Here is a 23291-nt window from a genome sequence, read left to right on the forward strand (position 1 = left end):
AGGGAAATTGCATTCAGTATTTTATTAAGTATTACATAGCTGTAGAGTTTCCATGTATTTATTAGACTCAAGAAGTTCCCTTGTATTACTACTTTGCTGACAGTTTTTGTCAAGTCACTTTTTTAATTTTACACATTGAGATGATAATATCATTGTTCTTCTTTATTGTATTAATTAACAATATTATGTTGATTGGTTTTCAATGTTAAACAAAAGTTCAGTTCCTGAGATTAACCACACACATTTGGTCATGGTGTATTATCCTTTTATATATTGTTTACTTCATTTGTAATGTTTTGTTGAGGATTTTTGTTCTGTATTCATTAACAATATTGTTCTGTAATTTTCTTTTCTTGTAATAACTTTGTCAGGTTTTGATATGAGTTATGCTGACCTCATAAAATGAGTTGGGAAGTATTCCCTTCTTCCTATTTTCTGAAACTGTTTAAGGTTGCAATTATATTTCTTCCTCAAATATTCATGAGAATTCACCAATGAAGTCAGCTCGATCTGGAAATTTTAATTATGAATTTCTTTGCTAGGCATGGTGTTATTTGGATTTTCTATTTCTTCTTGTTTGTTTTGGTAAGTTGTGTCTTTTAAGAATTCATCCATTTCATTTAAGTTTTTGGATTTATTGGCATAAAGTTGTTTATAATACCCTATTGTTAGCTTTTAAATGAATGAAGAGTCAGGATTAATTTTATTCCCGATATTGGAAATTGGTTTATTATATTTTCATTATGATTGAGTTTAAAATTTTTCTCATATCTCTTGTGAATTTTTCTTTTTGACTAATGGATTGTTTAGAAGATTGATTAATTTTTAAACATTTGGGGATTTTCTAGTTATCTTATTGCTGTTGTTAATTCAATTCTACTGTGTTCACACACCATACTCTTAAGATGGTGTTTTAAAACTTGAAACATTTTACGGTCCAGCAACTGGCCTACTTTAATGTAAATGCCATATTCTCTTGAAATTGTTGGGTGTGTTGTCCTATAAATATCAGTTGGCTCAAGTTGGTTGATGGTATTGTTCAAATCGTCTACGATCTTACCGATTTTTAATCTATATGTTCTATCAGTTGCTAAGAACATGGTATTAAAATCTACAATTGCTGTGGATTTGGATTTGTCTCTTTCTTTAGTTCTATATATTGCTGCTTCATGGATCTGAAATCATTAGATGCATATACATTTACAAGTGTTATGACTTTTTGATCAAACAACATATTACTATGAAATGACACTTGGATATGTGGCTTGTTGTTTTTCATCAAATTCAGATAAACTGTGTCTGTTATTCCTTCATAGCTTCCTCCTTCCCCACCCCCCAATTTTCTCTTTGCTTTCCTTCTGCAACTCCAATTACACCTATGTGAGACTGCCTGATACTGTGCCTTAAGCCACTGAGGCTCTGGCTTTGTTTGTTTTATTCTTTTACTTTTTTTCTCTCTGTTCTGCAGTTTGCATAATTTCTTTTGACTTGTCTTTAAGTTAACTCATCCTTTCTTCTTAATTGTCTGAACTGCTGCCAAGCACATCTGATGATTTAAATTTTCTTTCTCTTCATCCATTATATCCATCTTTTTTTTCTGTAAAATTCTTAATATATTTTTAATTAGCCATCTTTGTCTGCTAATTCCAACTTCTGTGTTGTCAATGGGTCTGTTTCTAATGACTAACCTTTCTCTTCATTATAGGTCACATTTTTCTGCTCCTTCCCATGTCTAGTAATTTTAAAATTGGGCATTGACTATTTTGGATGATGCACTGAGAAACTCTAGATCTTCTTTTCCTTTAAAGAGTTTTGACTTTTGTTCTAACAGGTGATTAAAGTACTTGCAGATCACTGTCCACTCTCTTCCTCCCTTTCTGCCTTGAGGATAAATGCTAGGCAGCTAAAAGAACAAGCTGGGGGATGGTAGAGACGGTAAGAGGATAGTGGACTGTTCCTTAAAATACTTTCATTTAATTCCTCTCTTTATATTCTGCTTCTTGAGCTTGCCTTCCATCCAATGTGCTGTCTCTGAACCCAGGCCCCGCCTAGGGTTCTGATTCTGCAGGGCAATCATCTTCCTTCCCGCCAAAGCTCCTCCCTCTGTATTCTATGCTGCAGCATCTGATTCATCAATAAAGCCCCTTCCATCTACTTCCCTTCTTGTAGAAACTGATGCCCTTTTTTCATTTTTTTCAGTATTGTGGATTTCTACATATAAAAATTTCTTTACTATAATTTAAGGAAATTTGTTATGAAGACAATAAAAATTCATGCCTTTCTTTTTCTTGAAAAGTTCTTGATATGCTTTGTCAAATTACTTTTCAGTCAAGTTGTACCATTTACACTCAGCTGTGGCGCCTGAAATTGTTCTCACATTTAACTCTTGCCAACACTGAAAACTATTAGCTTTCTGGTTACTAAATCTTAATATCAACTTACATATTTTACTTGTCCTTCATTTGATTTATTTTATACAATAAATGAATTATGCTGGTTGCTTTTGTTAGCAGTGCCAAAGAAAACAAACCCTCCTCTTGGGGAAAATATATGAACTTAGATTCAAAAAGTTTTCATTATGTATGTATAGCTATGTATGTATTCAAATTTGAAAGTTTCTGAAAAACTTTTTTTTCTCTTTAGTTTTTACTTTTTAGTGAAAGCTTAATGTATTTAGAAGTAGACTGAAGAAAGAATTCAAATCTAACTTTAAGAATTCAAGTCTAACTTTAAGGAATGTATTAAACATAATACTTTCTAAAATTAGTTTAACCCTTTGAGTTAAGATGGTTTCATTGTCTCCTATACACAGGTAATTGCAGCAAAGCACATCATCTGATCTGAGTATGTATTGTAAAGTAATTCTATTTGGAAAAAAATTGATAAAGAAAGCATAACCTTGTTGTTGTAAAATTATGTCTAAAATTGCTAATATCTATGCTACTTAAAGCATGTTATCATTCTTTAAAAAGTACTTATGTGAATATAATGGTGTTTTATGAGACCTGATACCTGATAATATGATTGGTAATTCTTTGGTAATTGATCTTTGTGTTCCTGAATATTTACAAAAAAGAAATATAAATGGAAATTAAACTTCTTAAAAAGTTCCATCTCCCTACTAATCAGTTTTACAAGTAAAAACAATGAGATTAGTATGTTTTCTGGATGGTAATATATTAATAACTTAACAATGATTCATACCCTTTGAACCCAGTAATTCTACTTCTAAGAATATATGCTAAGGAAATAATCATGGTTGTTCACACAAATCTATATACAACAGATGTTCACTATAATATTGTTTATAAAACCAAACACTGGAGACTCATGCCTGCAATCCCAGCACTTTGGGAGGCTGAGGTGAGCAGATCACCTGAGGTCAGGTATTCGAGACCAGCCTGAACAACACAGCAAAACCTCATCTCTACTAAAAATACAAAAATTAGCTGGACATGGTAGCAGGCGCCTGTAACCCCAGCTACTTGGAAGGCTGAGGCACAAGAATTACTTGAACCTGGGAGGCAGAGATTGTGGTGAGCCAAGATCATGTCACTGTACTCCAGCCTGTCTAAAAAAAAAAAAAAAAAAAAAATTCACATGGACAATAGTTTGAGAATAATTAAAAGAAATATGGCACATGGCATATTCATAAAAATACAATGCAGATATTTAAATCATGTTTTTAAAGAACATTTAATGATATTATATAATGTTCATAATCTCATGTTACGTAAAAAGCAGAATACAAAGGTTCACATGTTGTTTAATATGATTTTTAAAAAATCTACATATCTGTGCATTTAAAAATTCTGAAATGAAATTTAACAGTGGTTGTTTCTGGGAGGTAGGATTGTTTCATTTTTTTTGCCTCAAACCTTACTGAATTTTCAAATTTCCTCAATTAGTATAAAGCCTTTTTAAACCCAGAAACACAAAATCCATGATTACCTTTAAAAAGCAATATAGCCACTTTGGGAGGCCGAGGCGGGCGGATCACGAGGTCAAGAGATCGAGACCATCCTGGTCAACATGGTGAAACCCCGTCTCTACTAAAAATACAAAAAATTAGCTGGGCATGGTGGCGCGTGCCTGTAATCCCAGCTACTCAGGAGGCTGAGGCAGGAGAATTGCCTGAACCCGGGAGGCGGAGGTTGCAGTGAGCCGAGATCGCGCCATTGCACTCTAGCCTGGGTAACAAGAGCGAAACTCCGTCTCAAAAAAAAAAAAAAAAAAGCAATATAGCAACTTACAAAAATTTAATTAACCTACACTCCTTCAGATGTATTTATCATTAATATCCAACAGAGATCATGAGAAAGGATTGTGTGAGCACCCAGCATTGTTCCAGGCCCCAGAAATACAATGGTAATGAAAGACAGATGTGGTCTCTGTCTTTACAGAACTTGCAGTTTAATAGGAGATGTATAAATCAAACCACCATACAAACAAATGAAAAACTGCAACTGTGGTGTCAGCAAAGAAAAGCACTTAGTGTTATGAAATCTGTACTGGCATATTTGACCTGGGGATATCAAGAAAGAATTCCCCAAGGAAGTAACACCTAAGCTGAGATCTAAATAATCTCATCTAAAATCACTTGAAATAACTAGTTGAAAAGGGTGGGAAATTGTATTCCAAGCAATGACTACATTTGTAGGGAAGAAAGCATTGTGTACCAGTTGTCAAGTTATAGTGTCTCTTGGCTCCAGATCCGCTCTTCTTGCCCTACTTTGTGATACTGGAGCTGGACCTTATAAACAATTCTTTTCTGCCAGCTAGTAGAATGTTAACTTTGGTATCAGCAAATGGCAACACAGTGACTCTGCAAGGCCATAAGAACAGAAGTATATCTCTCTTCAGGGTTCTGGACCTCAATTATTATTATTCACAGGAACCCAGCAGCCATGCAGAGGAGTTCCAACTACATCCTCATGCCACGTTCCTTTCCCCATCTCCCACCACTATCAGTGGCTTTGAGCAGCTCCAATTGATCTACACCCTCTGGCAATGGCAGCCTCTTAACAAAAGAGCTCAGTCCATGCCCTTTGGCAAGTTTCTTCACCGCTGTAAGGCTGCCTGTTCCCCTGGTAGCCACACATCTTTTCTGATCAGGTCAGAATCTCAGTCTTGGCTTGGGGGCCTTCCCAGTACTTAGTTGCTTTACTGTCTGATTCTCCTCAGTGTAGATACAGTAATAGTAATTGCTCTCATGCTACATGTGGACACCTTATGGTCCTCATTTACCCCTTCTAGTAGTTAGTAACCTCCTACTGTTTTAGTTAACAATGCTTTACATTACATGTCTCCTATTCAAATAACCAGTATGGTTCCTATCTCCTGACTTGATCTTGACTGATACTCATGGCCAGTATGAGGGCTAAAGTAGAAAGGGCAAGAAGGGATGTGCCAGGCAAAGGGGCTGGAGTGGGACACAGAGGCCAGACTATGCTGGGCTTGTAGGCCAGGGTAAGTCTTCTGGTCTTTATCGTAAGAGGTCAGATTTGTGTTTTTAAAAGTTTACATGATAGAGAATGATTTACAGAGGAACAAGGGTAAGTGCCAGGAGATTAATGAGTGGACTACTGCTGCAGTGCAGGCAAGTGAGGATGGTAGATTTGGTGGGAAGGCAGGGGAAGAGAGTGAGCAATGAATGAATTCTAGAAATACATAGAAATGAAAACCAACAGGAAATGGGAATAGATTGGAAATGGGGAGTGAGAGAGAGATGTCATGACCGATGACTAGATTTCTGGCTTGCACAATTGGATAGATGGTGCACTAGGATCAGGAACACTAAAAGATACAGCCACAACTGATAAGGGAGATCACAAGATTGTTTTGAGCATGTTGTTGAAGGGCTTTGAAACAGCAAAGTGAAAATGTCAAAGAAGAGTCTGGAGTTTAGAGTGTAGCCTGAACTAGGAAGATGAGTTTGAGCGCCATCTTACATAATTAAAGCTAGAGTGTGGCTGAAATAATCTAAAGAGAGTGTGTAGCTTTATATCATGAAGGACCTGAGATCCAGCCCTGAGGAGCTGCAGCAATTTAACAGCAAGGTAAAGAAGAATGATCTCCAAAGGAAACAGAGAGGAAGCAATAAAGACAGAGGGACACAATCGGGAGAGTGTCATGCTATAGAAACCACAGGGAAAGGATAGAGCTCTTAAGAATAGAGTGGTCAACAATGCTGAATACTGCTGAAAAAAAAAAAATTAAAAATGGCGGCTAGATTAAATAACATGGAGGCCATTGCTAAACTTACCTAGCACAGTTTACCTAGAGCAGTTTATTTGCAGAGATGAGGCTAAAAGTCATAACAATGAGGTGATGAGCGAGAGGGAGGTGAAGAATGGAGACAGGGAGTTAAGGTAACTCTCTGAAGATGTTACAGAATACTGGTCTAGTGATGAAGCCTCAAGAAAACTCCTTTATCTTTTTTGGATATTTGCTCTTGTTGCCCAGGCTGGAGCGCAATGGCGCAATCTTGGCTCACTGCAACCTCTGCCTCCTGGGTTCAAGTGATTCTGCCTCAGCCTCCCAAGTAGCTAAGATTACAGGCATGTACTACCATGCACAGCTAATTTTGTATTTTTAGTAGAAATGGCATTTCTCCGTGTTGGTCAGTCTGGTCTCAAACTCCCGACCTTGGGTGATCTGCCCGTCTTGGCTTCCCAAAGTGCTGGGATTATAGGCATGAACCACAGCGTCCGGCCTTCCTTTTTTTTTTTTTTTGAGACAGGGTTTTGTTCTTTCATTCAGGATGAAGTGCAGCAGTGTGATCATGGCTCACTGCAGCCTCGATCCCCAGCTCAAGTGCTCCTCCTACCTCAGCCTCCCGAGTAGCTGGGACTACAGGCATTTGCTATCATGCTGAGCTAATTTTTGTATTTTTTTGTAGAGATGAGGTTTGCCATGTTGCCCAGGCTAAGAAAACTATTCTCTCATAATTATACACTATGATTTGCAAATTTCATCATTCTTCTATCTTTACATGACAGGGTAATTAACAGAAATTCGGGGGAAACAATAACTTTGGAACAGAGACCAAAACAGACAAGTTTATGCAACAGACACAATGTCAGTTCTGCCTTTTCATGTCTTTATCAAATACAGATAGACTTTATTATTTCATTCAAATCCTGTGAAGCTTGATCAGCTCAGAGGGCATAAAGGTGGTAACTTTTCAACTGGAATAACATCTTTAGTTTTATTTACATTCACTGTCTTTACAAGATCTCATATGTCATTAATACCTTCATATATTTAATATATATGTATATTATTATATATAATAATATATAAATATGAAAAGGTAATAAAGTCAATGGACTAAGTTGTCAATAACACAAAGTAGGCCGAATAACTTGATTTTTTCCACTGTCTTATTTCTTTGTAAAACAAATTTAATTATTGCATTAAAAATTTTTTTTTAATTTTTGTGGGTACATAGTAGGTTTATATATTTATGGTTTATATATTTATGGGGTGCTTGAGATATTCTGATATAGGTATACAATGCATAATAATTACATCAGAGGAAATGGAGTTTCCATCTTATTGCATTTTAATAGAAACATTTACATCTTTGTTCCAAAATCTCTAAAAAAATATTTTTTGAAAGCCTTTTGATCTTTGTAAGCGGTACATTCCATTTAATTAAGTCTGTTTGTAACTGAAATCACCATAACAAGACATGGGTGGGAAGTTATGAAGGTATAAGCTATTCAGAGGTGAAGAGTTTTGTGTTTTTGCTGTACAGTTGCAGCAAAAATTCTTTTTGAATGAGAAAGAGAAGAGAGAGGGCTTTGGGTTTCACTCTGCCCAGGTGACAGAAAAATACCTGAGGGGTTTTATGTTTCCTCTGCCCTCATGTCACTACATCCTGTGTCTATGTCTGTCTCTTTCTGCTTTATCATATATAGAGAAAGGAAGCACAGCTCTAAGTCACTGCAAATGCAATCTAAGATACTGAGTTATGTGAAGCTGAGGTTGAGACTGAAAAAAAACACCACTCTCAATGGGAATTAATATTACGTATTTAGATGCTAAAATAATAATTAAAGAGGAGTGAGAATAGTAACTATGTGCTTTAAAATATAAATTTTATTTTTATTTTTTATTTTTTGAGGCAGGGTCTCACTTCGTTACACAGGCTGGAGCGCAGTGGTGCGATCATGGCTCACTGCAGCCTTGACCTTCTGGGCTTGAGTGATTTTCTCACCTCAGCTCCGCAAGTAGCTGGGACTATAGGCAAGGACCACCACGCCCCACTAATTTTTACGTTTTTTTTTTTTTCAGTAGAACCAGCTCTCACAATGTTGCCCAATCTGGTCTTGAACTCCTGGCCTCAAGTGATCCTCTCACCTTGGCCTCCCAAAGTGCTGGGATTACAGGCATGAGGCACTGTGCCTGTCCAAAATATAAACTTCAAAAATGCATGTTCATATGACGGTACTTAACATCAGCTATACAGATATAGATATATAGAGAGTATTCGAGCTATAATTAAAAAAATAGTAAAAACCTATGGTTATAATTCTACAAGGGCTTCAGCTAGAATACTTAATAAAAGTTTAAATAAAACACTGGCTGTTCAAACCACTATAACTTGGCATGAGAGAGCCTGAATTGAAGCACTGGGATCTCAGCTTCAATGCCTCCCAACACTTAAGTCACGGCAGGACCTTCTATGGAATCGCTGCACACGCATACTCCCTAGCTGCCCTTCTACATGCTGCCTTTATAACATTTAGTACAGTCTAGAATTATGTTGTTAACTTAGTTGTATTCTGGTTTATTATCCATCTCTTCTCCCTATCCCCCCCACCCTAAAGAACATAAACTCCCCAAGAGCAAATAGTTTGTTGTCTTGTTCACTGTAAAAAGAACAAGAATTTCTGACACATGTTGGATGCTTAAAAATATTTACTCAAAGGATAAATGAATGATAAGAGCGTCTACCCTGTTCCAGATGCTGAGTTAATCACTTTATGTATCTCGTTTACTGCTCACCATAATCTTGCAAAGTGGAGGAATATTCTGTATTTTGCAGATAAGGAAAGTGAAATGCAGAGTGGTTAACTTATTCAGGGTCACACACCTCGTAAGTAATGAGGCCGAGATTTGAAACCAAACATGTCTAATGCTAAAGCCCTGGTTCTTAGCTGTGATATCATATTGCTTCCATTTGAGAGCTGGCACTGCTGAAATCCTAGAATATGCATATTTGACTTTTACTATTCAAGTTCTAAGCTGGCTGCTTTCTTTTTGTTGATCTTTGCTAATCCTCTGGTCCAATGTAGGGCTTAGTGAAGCAGGGGGGGTAATCTTGAGGCCAGGAACAACAGCAACATAAAAAAATCTACTTGAACAACCTGTGGTAAACCTCCTAACATAATAATACTGTGAAATGGTGGTGGGGTGTTTTTGTTGTTGTTTGATACAGGAAGCACAAATGATGGGGAGCACCTGACATTCTAAATGCACAGGATCCTTTCTCTGACATTTGGTTCAGTTCACTTGAGGATGAGAAAGCAGCTCCGTGCAGGTGCTGTGCCCTAAGACAGAATCTGCATTGCAAAGGTAAAAACGCAGGGCTGTTCCTGCTCTGCAGTACAGGGCAGGCTGCACAGTCCAGCTCAGGTAGGTCAGCAACCATGGCATGGAACTTTTTGTTTCAATGAACAGGAATGGAAGACTTGGCTTCCCAGGATGCTTTACATGAAGAGGCAACATTAAGGACAGCTGCTGGGTCAGCAAGAGGAATGCAAGAAAGGGAAAGCTCTGCCCCAGAATTTATCTCTGGGAAGCTGCTGATGGCCCACAGTCCTGCTCCTTTCCTATTCAATGGGAATTGTGTCTGGTGGGGGAAAGAAAGAGAGGAATGTGAATTCCTATTTTGGCCTAAATGAAGACAAGTAAATGCTATACATTTTAGCTTATGAGACTCAAAAAAATATAGGGCAGGAGGAACATTTAGCAAAATTAGACCCTAAGGTCACAATGTGCTTTAGATATTTAGATAGGGTTTTTGAAAAAAGTATTATTCTTGGCACTTTTAGTAAAATATATATATTTTACTAAAATATATATAAATATATAAAATATGTATTAAAATAATATATAAAATATATATTTTTCACTAAAAGTAAATATATATTTAGTAAAATATATACATATATATGTGTATATATATATATTTTTTGAGATAAGCATTTGCCCTGTACCCAGGCTACAGTACAGTAGCACAATCATAGCTCACTGCAGCCCCAAACTCCTCGGCTCAAAGGATTTTCCCATCTCAACCTCCCAAGTAGCTGGGACTACAGGTATGAGCCACCATACCCAGCTAATTTTTTTTTTTAAAGAGATGAGATCTAGCTATGCTCCCCAGGCTGGTCTTGAACTCCTGGCCTCAAGTAATCTTTCAGCCTCTGAAAGTGCTGGGATTACAGCTGTGAGCCACTGCACCCGCTCGGCAAAAATAAATCTGATCTGCTCTTTGCCTGACTTTGTATTTGAGTCCAGGATGATTTTGATTGGATTATATAAAAGATCCAATTTGAGCTGTTATTAAAAATTCTGAGATACAGAAAAAACTACTCTCAGGCTTAAAACATACCCCTAAACTTCTAAGCTATCTGCTGACACACAGCATTGTCCCACTTGACAGTGCTATATTTACAGCCTGAAACGATGATGCTTTTGGTGGTGATTTTTCATGTAGGAAGTCACACTAACACCCCTGAGCCACCTGCATATATCTTATTCCCCTACCAAAAAAATGATTCTGTTTAAGACTTTAAAAAAGAGAGATCCTGAATGTCAAGGTGTTATAAAAAGATAAAACACGCATCCCACATGTTCACAGCCTCCTGCCCAGTGGGGCATTCAGGGCAGCTTTTGTTGAGCTAGTTCCATTACTGGAGGGCTTGATAAATGCTCCACTATAGTAGCTTGGAGATTTCTTTTAGGCTTATGCTGTGAAGTCACTCAAGTACAGAATATCATTATATGGCTTTGTTATTGTGACTTTTTTCTAATTTTTCAATTACACATTTTTTTAGGAGTTAGGGAGCCCATGGATTTAGCAGTAACTCTCCACTACATAATAAAATTACATGGATTTGAGTCAGCCTTTTGCAAACTGCAGAGTTCAAGAGGGTTATCCTCTCACCTTCTCAATCAGGAGTCTTAGTTTCTTCAGTTATAAAGTGGGGAGCCAGGATTAAAGCTTCCCTCTTATCCTTTCTAGTTCCAAACATTCTACTCAAAATGGGGTGCAGAGTGTCTATAGTCTAACACTCATCTGTGGACTACCTGTTAGAGCTCTTGTGATTGCCAGTAGATTGAGCAAGCATTTTAAAGCCATTAGATAGTTTTGGCATCAACTTTCTGATGAACCTTCATAATTCTGGGGCAGGAAAATCTAACTACAATAGTGTTCCCTTATTCACAGTTTCAGTAACCCATAGTCAACTGCAGCCCAAACATAGTAAACAGAAAATTCCAGAAATAAACAACTCATTAAGTTTTTAGTTTTACACTGTTCTGAGTAGTGTGATGAAATCTTGTGCCATCTCACTCTGTCCCACCCAGGATGTGATCATGCCTTCGTCCACAGTATCCATACCATACACGATACCTGCCCACTCGTCACTTTAGTGGCTATCTTGGTGATCAGATTGAGTGTCATTGTATCTCATCACGCAGGCATTTTATCATTTCACATCAGCACAATAAGGATGTTTATAGTGCAATAAGATATTTTGAGAGAGAGAGCAAAAAAGAGACCAGTATATTACTATAATTGTTCTATTTATTATTGGGTATTTTTAATCTTTTACTGTACCTAATGCATATATATATATAGAGAGAGAGAGAGAGAGAGAGGGTCTCATTCTGTTTCCCAGGCTAAAGTGCAGTTGCACGATCTCAGCTCACTCCAACCTCTGCCTCCCAGGTTCAAGCAATTCTCCTGCCTCAGCCTCCCAAGTAGCTGGGATTACGAGCACTTGCCACCACGCCTGGCTACTTTTTGTATTTTTAGTAGAGACGGGGTTTCACCATGTTGGTGGAGTGCAGTGACATGATTACGGTTCACTGCAGCCTCAACCTCCTGGGCTCAGGTGATCCTCCCACCTCAGCCTCCTGGGTAGTAGGGACTACAGCCATGCACCACTAGGCCCAGCTAATTTTTGTATTACTTGTAGAGACGGGGTTTCACCATGTGGCCCAGGCTGGTCTTGGACTTCTGGGCTCAAGCAATCCTCCTGCCTCAGCCTCCCAAAGTGCTGGGATGACAAGTGTGAGCTATCATGCCTAGCTCATTTATTATTTAAGAGAAAAATTTATTGCAGAGACATTTGTAATGAATCAGTGACATTAACAAATAATACTAACACACCTCAATGCCTTCTTACAAAGCAGAAGGGAGAATGGGATCACTCTTCGTGCAAGAAAGGATTCTTTACAGAAAGTTTCATGTTAGGGTTTCCAAAAGCCCCCTTGTACCCACTCCCCTGGTGGGTACTTAACTTTCAAGGCAGCTGTCCACTGGGAAGGAAAGCACTTCTATATCGAATTTGCTTTAATGTCTTAACACTTGATAGAGTTACTGACATTGTTTTATGAAGAAGGTATAAATTATAAGTAAATGAAAATATATACATGCTAAGCTTTTAGTCTATGATTGATATCAAAATGGCAACTTGAGTAATTAGATTTTGAAAGTAATTCATGTGAAAGCAATAATAACTAAAGTTGGGAACCTGCCACTCGATTATTTAATTTCTTTCTCTTGCTCTGACTATAAATCAAAATAGTCTCAAAACTGCAGGCAGTGAAAACTGAATTTAAAAATTCCTGGAGAATTCAGATTCAAAATAAAATAGGTTATTTTTGTTGTTGTCATCGTTTGGTTTTAGGAAACCATCATGAAGTAAATAAGGATGATACGAATTTCAGGACTATTAGTGGAGTTGTTAGGAAATGTGTTTCTGGAAGAATATTTGTGCTTTGTGAACAATTTAAGAACTTACTAGTGTATTATGGAGCATGCCAATGCCTTCTCACTGCCACCCTGATTTGGTTCATGTCACCATTTGATTTTCTGTTTGCACCTCTATCTCTTCTGCTAGACTGAACTTTTCTTAGGCACGGATGTGTCTTACTCATCTTTGGTTTGTCAGAGGCAAGCACTGTGTCACATACAGCAGGTATGCAATACATGAGGGCACTCAGTAAAGTTCTCCTTACTTCTTTCTAACCCTTCAAGTTCTTTTTACCACCTCAGTTCTCTTGGTCCTTTAATACCCAGTGGTCCCAGGAAATCTCTCAGGATCACTGAGTTAGATGCAGCACGTCTCTTCCCCAAACCTTAAACTCACCAGTGAACCTATAGCCTTCTCTTCAAGGATATCAAACCTTAAAATGCACCAGTGAACCTACAGCGTTCTCTTCAAGGATATCAGAATGTGATTCCATCAGGGCATAGACCATATCACATCTTTCTCTGAATCTACTGTGGCATCTAGCAGAGTGCTCTGAATAAAAGGAGAGTTTAAAAAGGCACTGGTTCAATAAACTCAGAATTTTATACTTAGAAGGACTTTGGGGGTCAACTAGTGTAGTGGTTCTCATCAAGGGATCTACCACCTTTTAGAAGGCATTTTGAAAAACTGAGGGGGCATTTTTAAAAGTTAGCAAAATGATTGTGTGTTGGGGGTGGGGTTGGGGGGCAGGATGCTAGATGACTTGCAATCCTGGGAATGTCCTACATAACAAAGAATTGTCCTGTGTCCTGAACTTTTTCATGTTCTCCTGGACATTCATGATTATTTAAATATATATATAATTATGTGAGTCTAGACAGTTTTGCTATGGATTCCCAACATTTGCTTGGATTTCCAGGATTCAACTATTGCATAAATTAAAGGAAGATGGTACTTTACGATGTTTAGAACTTGACTAAGAATTTTTCACCAAGTGGAAAACCACATCAGCAGTCATGATATTAGAGTTGACACCCCTTACCTGAAGTCAGACTGCATTTGTAGCACGTGCATTCACAGTGAGTCCATGTTACATACAAATATACTTATTGAGCTCTTACTGTACATGTCAAATCTAAAAAAAAACAGTGTCCACAATATCCAACTGACTACTGCCTTACTTCATTTAATTGCAAAGTGATTCATTATAAGTGGGTGTGAAAATCTGGCCTCTTTATTGGGCTTTCTATTTTAGTTCTTCCTGAATTTCTTATATTTTTATTTACTGAAAATCTGTTTCTAGGTAGGTTATATTATGCATGAATTTTATTTTAAGATTTGTTCTAAAAATGGGGCATTGGGTCAGATAGTATTGAGAAGCACTGATCTAGTAGATTCCAATACAGTTTCCTTATTTTTCAGAAAGGAAATGGGACCCTAGAGAAGAAATGAGGCACCCAAAGTCAAATAGTGGATTAGGAAGTGGCCTTTTAAAGATTAATAAATGTATAGCTATAGTACAAATAATTAACATTCCAGATTCTAACACCCTGGCAGATTATGTTCTGTCACATCATATAAAAAATACCAGCAGTTCAAATAATTTGGTCTGCCCTTTCAAAAGGAAAACATTTAATAACATTTCTTTTCGTCATTAATTATTCCTTCACTACTCCAGGTGAATTCTAGCAAAGGTATCTATATAGAATATTTCTTTAAACTAGAATTTCCATTTTAAAAAACCCTCTGACTGGCCAGGTGTGATGGCTCATGCCTGTAATCCCAGCACTTTGGGAGTCCAAGGCAGGACCGCTTGAGTCCAGGAATTCAAGGCTGAAGCTGCAGTGAGCCATGATCACCTTACTGCACTCCAGCCTAAAAAAAAAAAAAAAGAAAGAAAGAGAGAAAAAAAAATCCTCTGACTTGGTGTACTGCTAGATTGAGCATTTATTCTCTGCCCTGTTAATTCCTCTTCACCCCCTATCCTGGCTTCCAGAAGGCTGAATTGTACATACTGCAGAAAAACAACCTTCTATTTTCAACAGAATCAACCCAATGAGCTCCCTTTGTGCTCTTTTCATCTATGTTTTCCTAAGCTAAGTAATTTTACTTAAGCATTACTGACCTGTGACCCCACGAAGTGCCTTTGAAGGTTCCTCAAGTATTGAGATCTTTTTCTCACGAGGGTTAAGGGCTGGTTTCTCGTTGGTAGAATCTGTGGAGGAGCTGTCCTTCTCGCAGCCATTCATGGGCCCATTTTGAATCTGCGGTGGCTGTGGCTGCAGGGGCCCTGCCTCAGGCCTCTCCACTTTGTCTTTAGCATCTTTGTTGCATTGATGCTGCTTGGACTTGCTTCTTTTTCTTTTATTGTTCTAGAATGAGAAACAAATAAGAAAATAATATTCAGCTCAGACTCTTGAAATATAAGGTGAATCTGAGGGATGAAAATTAGATACATTATCTTTTTTGGTTCCTGGCTCTTCTAATAGACTGGATGAAGAATATTTATACCTTTATTAACCATCCAAATTAATTTAAGTATCTTCTTTCTTACAGTAAGTTGTATAAACTTTCACCTTATAAACACAATAAACATGAAGGTTCCAATAAAAGGAAGAAAATACCAACAGGAGTGGCTTAAATAGCTGCTTAAATATTTGAGCAACTTGAGGCTCTATAATAAAATTTTGTGATAACCGTCCTGAAAAAACTTAATTTCAGTTATCCTGCCACTGGGGAGTAGCTCTCATCTCAAAGTGGTGAATGCTGGGGAGGCAAGGAGCATACTAAGGTTCATATCTGCTGGAGAGAAGGAGAGGTAAAGGGGAGAACTGCTAGGCAAAAGGCAGGCAACTTCTTATAAAATGAGGGCACAGAAGGTAGGTTGTTAATGTCCAGGTTGGGTCTCTGAAATAGAAACCAATCAACCAGGAGATTCCTGGAATTGCTGCCATTGTCTAGGAAGTCTCAGGTAGCCACAAGATCCATAAGCATCCCCATCACTTTTTCTTTTTAACAAGGTCTCACTCTGGCTCTGTCACCCAGGCTAGAATGCAGTGGCATGATCACAGCTCACTGCAGCTTCAACCTCCTGAGCGTAAGTGATCCTCGCACCTCAGCCTCCTGAGTAGCTGTTACGAAGGCATGCACCACCACATGCAGCAATTAAAAAAATTTTTGTAGAACAGGGTCTCCCTATATTGCTCAGGCTGGTCTCCAACTTCTGGGCTCAAGTGATTCTCCTACCTCTGCCTCCCAAAGTGCTGGGATTGCAGGCATGAGCTACCTGTCCTGCCATCCTCATGAATATTTCACCTGGAGCAGACAAGAGCTTCAAGGTAATGGCAAACTGATATAAGTCCCCCTTTTTTTGGTGCGAAAGCCCCCAGATCTCTTGGCTGCTAGCTGAACAGCATTACAAGGCTTCATTTAATTTACTTTGAAATAACACTACACTGAATTTTATACAACTGAAATTTTTTAGATGCCCAATATCACAGGAGTCTAAACTGCAGAATTTTACTATATCTCTCCTAAAATGCCCTAATGGTGAATACATAAGAATATCAAGAAAATTAAGAAGATGTTGTTCCTAATTATGTTGTATGCTCGACTTGATGTTGTTTTGTACCCAGTTGATATTCAACGTACTTAACAAGCAGTATGGTACCAGCCCCGGCCAATGGGAACAGACATCTGACCCATAAGGAAGACCCTGTCCCACCTCCTGAATGAGTGCCAGCTGAACATCAGCCTGTCTTCATTCCTCAACACATTTAGAAAAGAAGAAAAAAGTAACTGTTTCCTCTTCTCAATTCTCCTCTTTGCTCTCTTTTCCTTTGGAACCACAATCATGCCCTGGTAAGTGCTCTCCTAGGTGAGAGGTATATCCCAGGTTGAAATATAGGCTAGTGGCACTTATTCCCCCTAAACACTCACAGCAGCTTCTGGCTCTCAAGCCTCACATCTACTTGGCTGGGAGACCATTTTCCTTTTCAACCTCCAGGAGGGAGACTCAGTAATGAGTTGGGTCTGCAGCTGCTGTCTGCTCTTTTTTTCACTTCAGAAAAATCTAATACCCGAACCACACTTTTGAAATTTTTCTATGTAAGTCTAAATACTGCCTTTCAATCACTTGCAAATCATGTTCATCTCACACAGAGGCCTGGGAAGCTATGATTAAAGATAAGCAGAGATTGTCAAAGCTGGTGGCATACAAAGGTTAAAAAAAAATCTCATAATTTTCCTATTCTACATGAAACTAGGAGGAGAAAAAACAGGAAAGGATGATTCCTGTAATTTCAGTAATCTTCGGGTTTTATGCAAGTAATACTGTGTTATTGTTTGTTCAGAATCTGTTTTGCAGGCCTGTGATCTTCCCCCATGGGAAGGGATAGACTGGCATACTATATCCTGAGAAAACCAAAACACAGGCCTTGCCGTGCCATAGCAGGAATGAGTGGAACAGTTACTTTGAAAGGAGCAGCACACTTTTGCTAGTGTGTATGCACAGACACAGCTCGGGAGCTCCCAGAAATCCCAGGCCCTTTGTGACTCGACAAGAAAGCAAACCAATTTGAATGGGACACAGTAAAAACCCCTTCCCTTTGTTCTCAAAGAGTAGTATGCCAGTGTTCAAGAAGGTCCCTTACTTACTACGGTTCTAAGGAATTTTCTTTTCTTCTTCTTTTATTAATGATCTACCTTAGAATTCAGCCAAAAAAGCATCTCAGAGCAGCCTTGGACAGATTCTTTCAGGTGGGAAAACATGTGAAAATAAATTTAGAGTTTTTCAAGTATCTTTAAAACACTCCTTAATTTTTTTCTTTGTGCTACAGGATATGTTCAGGCAAGTTAATGTTTTGAATCCTTTGAATTCTCCAGCTGGGCTACCCTTTATACTTAAAAAAGAAAACAACTCTGGGACTTCTTAAGCACACCTGGTCGTTAAAAACACTGAGCAGAAAATAAAGGCATTAGTATTGAGAGTATCTGGTAATTTATGAGAGTCATGAATTTGGAAGCTTTCTGGGTGTATATTAACATATTTGAAAGAAGCATAAAATTGGCAGCCTTGTTAAAATGATAACAACCATGAAGGTTTTGATTGAAGATGTTACCAATTTACAATCAATATTAATCTTACCTTCTTTTTTCCTGTCATATTCCATTCTTTTAGAACTTGAATTGCACTGCCTAGATAAAGACAAAGAATCTTCAACAAATATTCACATCATGAAACAGCACACAAAATTCACCTCTGTCTTTCCATCTTGGTAGCAGTTTTTTTTTTTTGCTTTTTCATTTGTTTTGATACATCCTATCTTAATAAAAATGCCAGTTTCATCTTTTATTTCCCAGATTTTCACTTAATTTACTGTATGATCTTGGTTTTATCAAAATATTAAGCCTCACTACATGAAGCTTACTTTTTTATCATTATATTATCTTAGGGAAAATGAAATATATCTCAAGAATTTTCCAGCAGCTTTGTTGCCATAGGTAGAATTAAAATTATTCTGTTTGATATATGAATAAAAATACCTATAATCTTCTGAACCAAATATGGGATTCTGAGTATTATTAACATTGTGAATCACAGCTTTCTGTTTGGCCATTTCTTCACTTTTTCCTTCCCTACTCATATGTTCATATCTGGCAGGGGGATGAGGAAGACATATTATAATATTAGCTTCTCTAGAGTTATCATGGATAGGGATGGGATGTGGTCTTTACAGGGCTTCTACCTTGAAACCAAAAAAAGTTCATTATGTGAAAAGTTGGGCCCCAGGTTCTGTACATCCCATTCACACATATAGGTAGAACTGTACTGACTCAGAGAAGATACCTAATTAAATTATATTAAATTATATATAAATTAAATGCCTAATTAAATTACAAGACATTAAAAAAATGTTTTATTGCTGGCCAGCTGCAATCCATGTTTCTGCATAGTCTAACAAAGTTCATTCATTCATTCCAATTGTGCTGAAGGTAGGTTCAATAACAAATTATTGGTAATCGAGGACACCAGTTGTTTTCAAATAAATAGGCACAGCATTTCTAAAAGAGGATAGCTCTTTAAAACGTATTCTTTTAACAATTTTAAGCATTCTCATATAAGCTAAATATACTAATAGATCTCTACAAGGAGTATGTTGGCTAAACAAAGATAAATTTCAGGCTGGTCTTTATAATAAATTTCAAATTAGTAGGGTCCCAATTATTGAGTCTACTGTGACTGTTAGATAAGCAGAAGGCCATATGGCTTTGACTAAGTTCAGACAGGCTAATTATTCCTATCTATTTAAAGTTTCCAATTCAATGACCCTCTTAGACTTGTCTGAGTTGCATGCACTTGAAATAATAAGTCTGCACCTAAAAGTAAGCTATAATTCAGACTTTTTATTAACTGGGTGGTCTTTCTCTAATTTGTCCAGGGAATTAATGTTTCACTGCATTTTCCTTTTGAAGATATTTAGAAAGTCCCTTTCATTAGGTTTCTTGGTAAGTCTTGGTTAATAATAATTAGGGCAGTTCTTACAGCTATGCTTCAGTTTTCTAAATAAAACTAAAGTTTAAAAATGCTAAATACTTTTCATTTTAATCATAAAATGGCGGTGAGTTGCTTACTGCTTTCACAACTGCCATATTTAATTAGTCCTCTAATTTTCAGGTTTTGATATACATTCTATTTGTAATTTGGACAATGAGCTTTAGAGACTAATTCTGAAGAAGAAATACCCATAATTACAGAAGATTTTGAAACTGTTATTATTAAATTTTAATTATCTTGAAACTGCCTTGAGTTTTTTAGCCACTCAGATTGCTTTCTGTATGCCTCATAAATGACTCCTAATAAATATTTTTGACTCTAAATTTTTTTTTTTTTTTTTTGGAGACAGGATCTTGCACTATTGCCTAGGCTGGAGTGCAGTGGTGCAAACATGGCTCACTGTAGTCTCGACTTCCCAGATTCACCTGATCCTCCTGCCTCAGCCTCCAGAGTAGCTGGGACTACAGGCATGTGTCACCACTCTAGGCTAATTAAAAAAAAAATAGAACTGTAGAGACAGTATCTCGTCATGTTGTCCAGGCTGGTCTCAAACTCCTGGCAATCCTTCTGCCTTGACCTCCCAAAGTGCTGCGGTTACAGGCATGAGCCACCTGCCTGGCACCCAGTGGTTTTAAAACAAGTTTTCCTACTGCTCCCCAATGAAAATGACTTCCCATGAGGCTTCTCAGCAATCAATGAGTTTTATTAATGAGATCTCAACACTGAGAAGGTGAAAATTTCAAGAAGGACAAGCAAGGTGCTCTGTTTAAATACAAACAGATTTGATGACAGTCCATCAGTTACTGCGCATCTGTGCGTCTCATCAAGATCACTCAGCAATAAAAACTTTCATGATAAGGAATATGGTGGGCCTCAGTCCAAGTAGGGGTAGGGAAGAATGGGGAAAATAGCCTTTTTCCTTTCCTAAAGCTTTTTTTCCCATGGCAGTGATGTTGGCAAGTAAAACCTGAAAAGAGAAAGTATCTGACCCAGGATGTGCATATTTACCAATATGTTTTGAGACAAACTGCACATAATGCTGCAAAGTCAGATTAATATTGCATTCTCTACCATTTGCTTCTTGTGACTAAAAATCATATATCTGTTAGTATATGAACCAGGGAAAAACAGTGAGGAAAGTTATGCACCATGGATTTGCTTATAGGTCTACTGAATGATAATCATTTCCTAATTCAATTAGGACCTTGCACCTTGACTGCTGATATCAGAATGTGAGCATATTGCTTGGTTGCAAGACCTTGACCTGAAATGCAATTATACTTTTAGAAACTCAAGAAGGTCACTCTACTCCTAGGAAAATAAGTAAATCAAACTGTCCTTGACAAACTGTAAATAGGATACAACTAAGAAATGTGCTGGCAGGTCATCCTTGACCTTATTTGACAGATTATGTGTAGCTTGCCCATATTTACAAAATAGAAACTAATACCAGGACAGAAGACACATGATAACTAAGGATAAGCAAGAGATCTTTGTTCAAAACTGGAACTTGTTTAATTTGATTAGGAGAGGAGAATTTCCCCATAATTTACAGAAATCTAAAACATTATGTTGTAATTTTATAGGATAAACATATTTCTGAGATTTTAGATTTTGTAACATTTCTGGCAATGGACTACCTAAACAACAATTTCTTTTAAAGAAAGCAAAAAGATTTTAGAGGTGGATAAGATAAACTGATATTGCGATTAACTTGGCAATCTAAAATTCATAAACTAAAGACATTAAAGAATAAACCAGTCCTCCTGGACTACATAAGCATCAAGTTTAATAATTCCAGTCATAAAGCCAAGTAGAATTATGCTGATTGGAGAAGCTTTCCAGATAAGGACCAAAATACATTATCCTCCATTCATAAGAATGACATCATATAAAGAACACATTTCTTTATTTCTTTATCTATTGAGACAGGGTCTCACTCTGTCGTCCAGTCTGGAGTGCAGTGGCGCGATCTTGGCTCACTACAACCTCTGCCTCCTGGGCTCAAGCAATCTTCCCACCTCAGCCTCTGAGAAGTGGGACTATAGGCATGCAGTACCATGCCTGGTTAATTTTTTTATTTTTTATAGAGACAGGGTTTCACCATGTTTCCCAGGTTGGTCTCGAACTTCTGGCCTCAAGTAATCTGCCCATCTTGGCCTCCCAAAGTGCTGGGACTACAGGCATGAGTCACTTCTGGCCAAGGACACATTTAATATCAAATTGGAATGACTGGTAGGCAAGGAAATTAGCAGCACTATAATCAATATCCTTGAAAAGTAGACTCTTTTTTCCTTAAAGAGAGAAAAATAACTTCCAAATTCTATTCTTATTGAGTATGTTTATATGTTTTTAAAATCTAGCACCTTTTTTTGAGACAGGGTCTAACTCTGTCACCTAGGCTAGAGTGCAGTGGTGTGATCACACGAAGCCTAGCACATTTTTATGAGACCTAAAGTACTCATAATGAATTGACAGTCAGTTCATTTAAGGAAAAAAATATGGAATATCTGCAATATTTAGTTCTAACATCTTCAGTTCCAGGACACAGGTATACCTACCATCCACAAAGGCTTGCACGGCTTTATCCACGTTAAAATCAAACTGTTGTAGCACCAGGACTATTTCATTATTGCTTTTATTGGGAACAACTGATCTAACTGCATAGATCTGTAAAGGAAAAAAAAAGAAATAGAAAGGTGAACACTTTAAATATTTTTCATCTATGAATTGCCCATTGGATAGAATTATAACTATTAGAAAGGTCTCTAAAAGCCAACTTATCTACCTTCTTGCCATCAAGCATAATTAAGGCATTCCAGACCAGTGAACATTCATCCTGGTAATCACCTTGATACCCACTTTATTTGTGTACACATTTTTACAAAGATCTTCTTGTAGGAGTGTAGGAGCATGTGTGAAAAGCCAACTCTGGTTTTGCACTCTACCCTCCCCCAAGACTACAGATGCATACAAGATGTGTTCTCAGTGAGGACCCAGAGACTTTTTCTGTCTCAGCCTTCCTTTCCACTAGCTCAGGGGGTTCTTTAGAAAATGTACAGAAATAGCCTCATGCCTCAGCTTCTCTATCTGCACAGTGGAAACAGTCATCTTGAGGGTCACAGAAGTGTGCTGTGAAATTCCATTAATGTTTAAAGATACAAAAAATGTGGAGCATTGTATTTTTGAAATGGTAATCTTAGCTACAGTCCAAAAAACGTTCTTGAACACACTTCTGAAAATCAAACATTGAAAACAGTAAAAGTAAATACATATATGCACAAGGATTTCAATAGGTTAAAGCTTATGTTCAATGTTTAATGACATATATATCTTTCTTAGTTAAATTTAGCATATATTCTTTCTTCTTGACTATTAGAATTAATTGACCTTTATCTCACAGTACTTGTATAACTACAGAATGTTCTATTGATTTTAGTAAAACCTGGTTCACCCAGTTCTCTATCACAAGGATTACTGCAGCTGCTACTGACAAATACTAGAGTATTGCATGGTGCAAAGGTAAGTGATTATTAGAGCACTGTACAATCTTCAAATGTTTTCATCAGCAGTTAAATTATGACCAGTTGGTTTTAGAGTTAAATGCAGGTTAGTACAATTGGATTCACAGAACATGGATTATATGGGTATGCATGTGTAATATGATGCTACTGACCAGAACATTTAATTGAATAGGATAGCCTATTTCCTGATTATATTAGAAAACAGACCACCTATTC

The 23291-nt window shown here is 37.4% G+C and overlaps 1 protein-coding gene and 1 long non-coding RNA gene across 7 annotated transcripts in view; one reads left to right on the plus strand and one right to left on the minus strand.

Moving 5' to 3' along the window:
* Nucleotides 1-23291, minus strand: part of SPATS2L (spermatogenesis associated serine rich 2 like) — a 169226-nt gene that overhangs the window by 42806 nt on the left and 103129 nt on the right. For all 6 annotated transcript variants that reach the window (XM_012473236.2, XM_021670697.2, XM_021670699.2 and 3 more), the window contains 3 exons: nt 22113-22221; nt 18142-18191; nt 15121-15367 (listed from right to left, as the gene is read on the minus strand). In XM_012473236.2, coding sequence (XP_012328659.2) covers nt 15121-15367; nt 18142-18191; nt 22113-22221 — 406 coding nt within the window. The remainder of the gene's footprint in view (nt 1-15120; nt 15368-18141; nt 18192-22112; nt 22222-23291) is intronic.
* On the plus strand, nt 486-23031 carry LOC105731471 (uncharacterized). Its single transcript, XR_001110743.2, has 4 exons — nt 486-585; nt 2813-2844; nt 16631-16856; nt 22991-23031. It is a non-coding gene; the product is annotated as an uncharacterized LOC105731471 (long non-coding RNA).

The sequence above is a fragment of the Aotus nancymaae genome, unplaced genomic scaffold, assembly GCF_030222135.1.
Source record: "Aotus nancymaae isolate 86718 unplaced genomic scaffold, 86718_ANA_hifiasm-v0.15.2.pri h1tg000008l, whole genome shotgun sequence".
Taxonomy (NCBI): Eukaryota; Metazoa; Chordata; class Mammalia; order Primates; family Aotidae; genus Aotus; species Aotus nancymaae.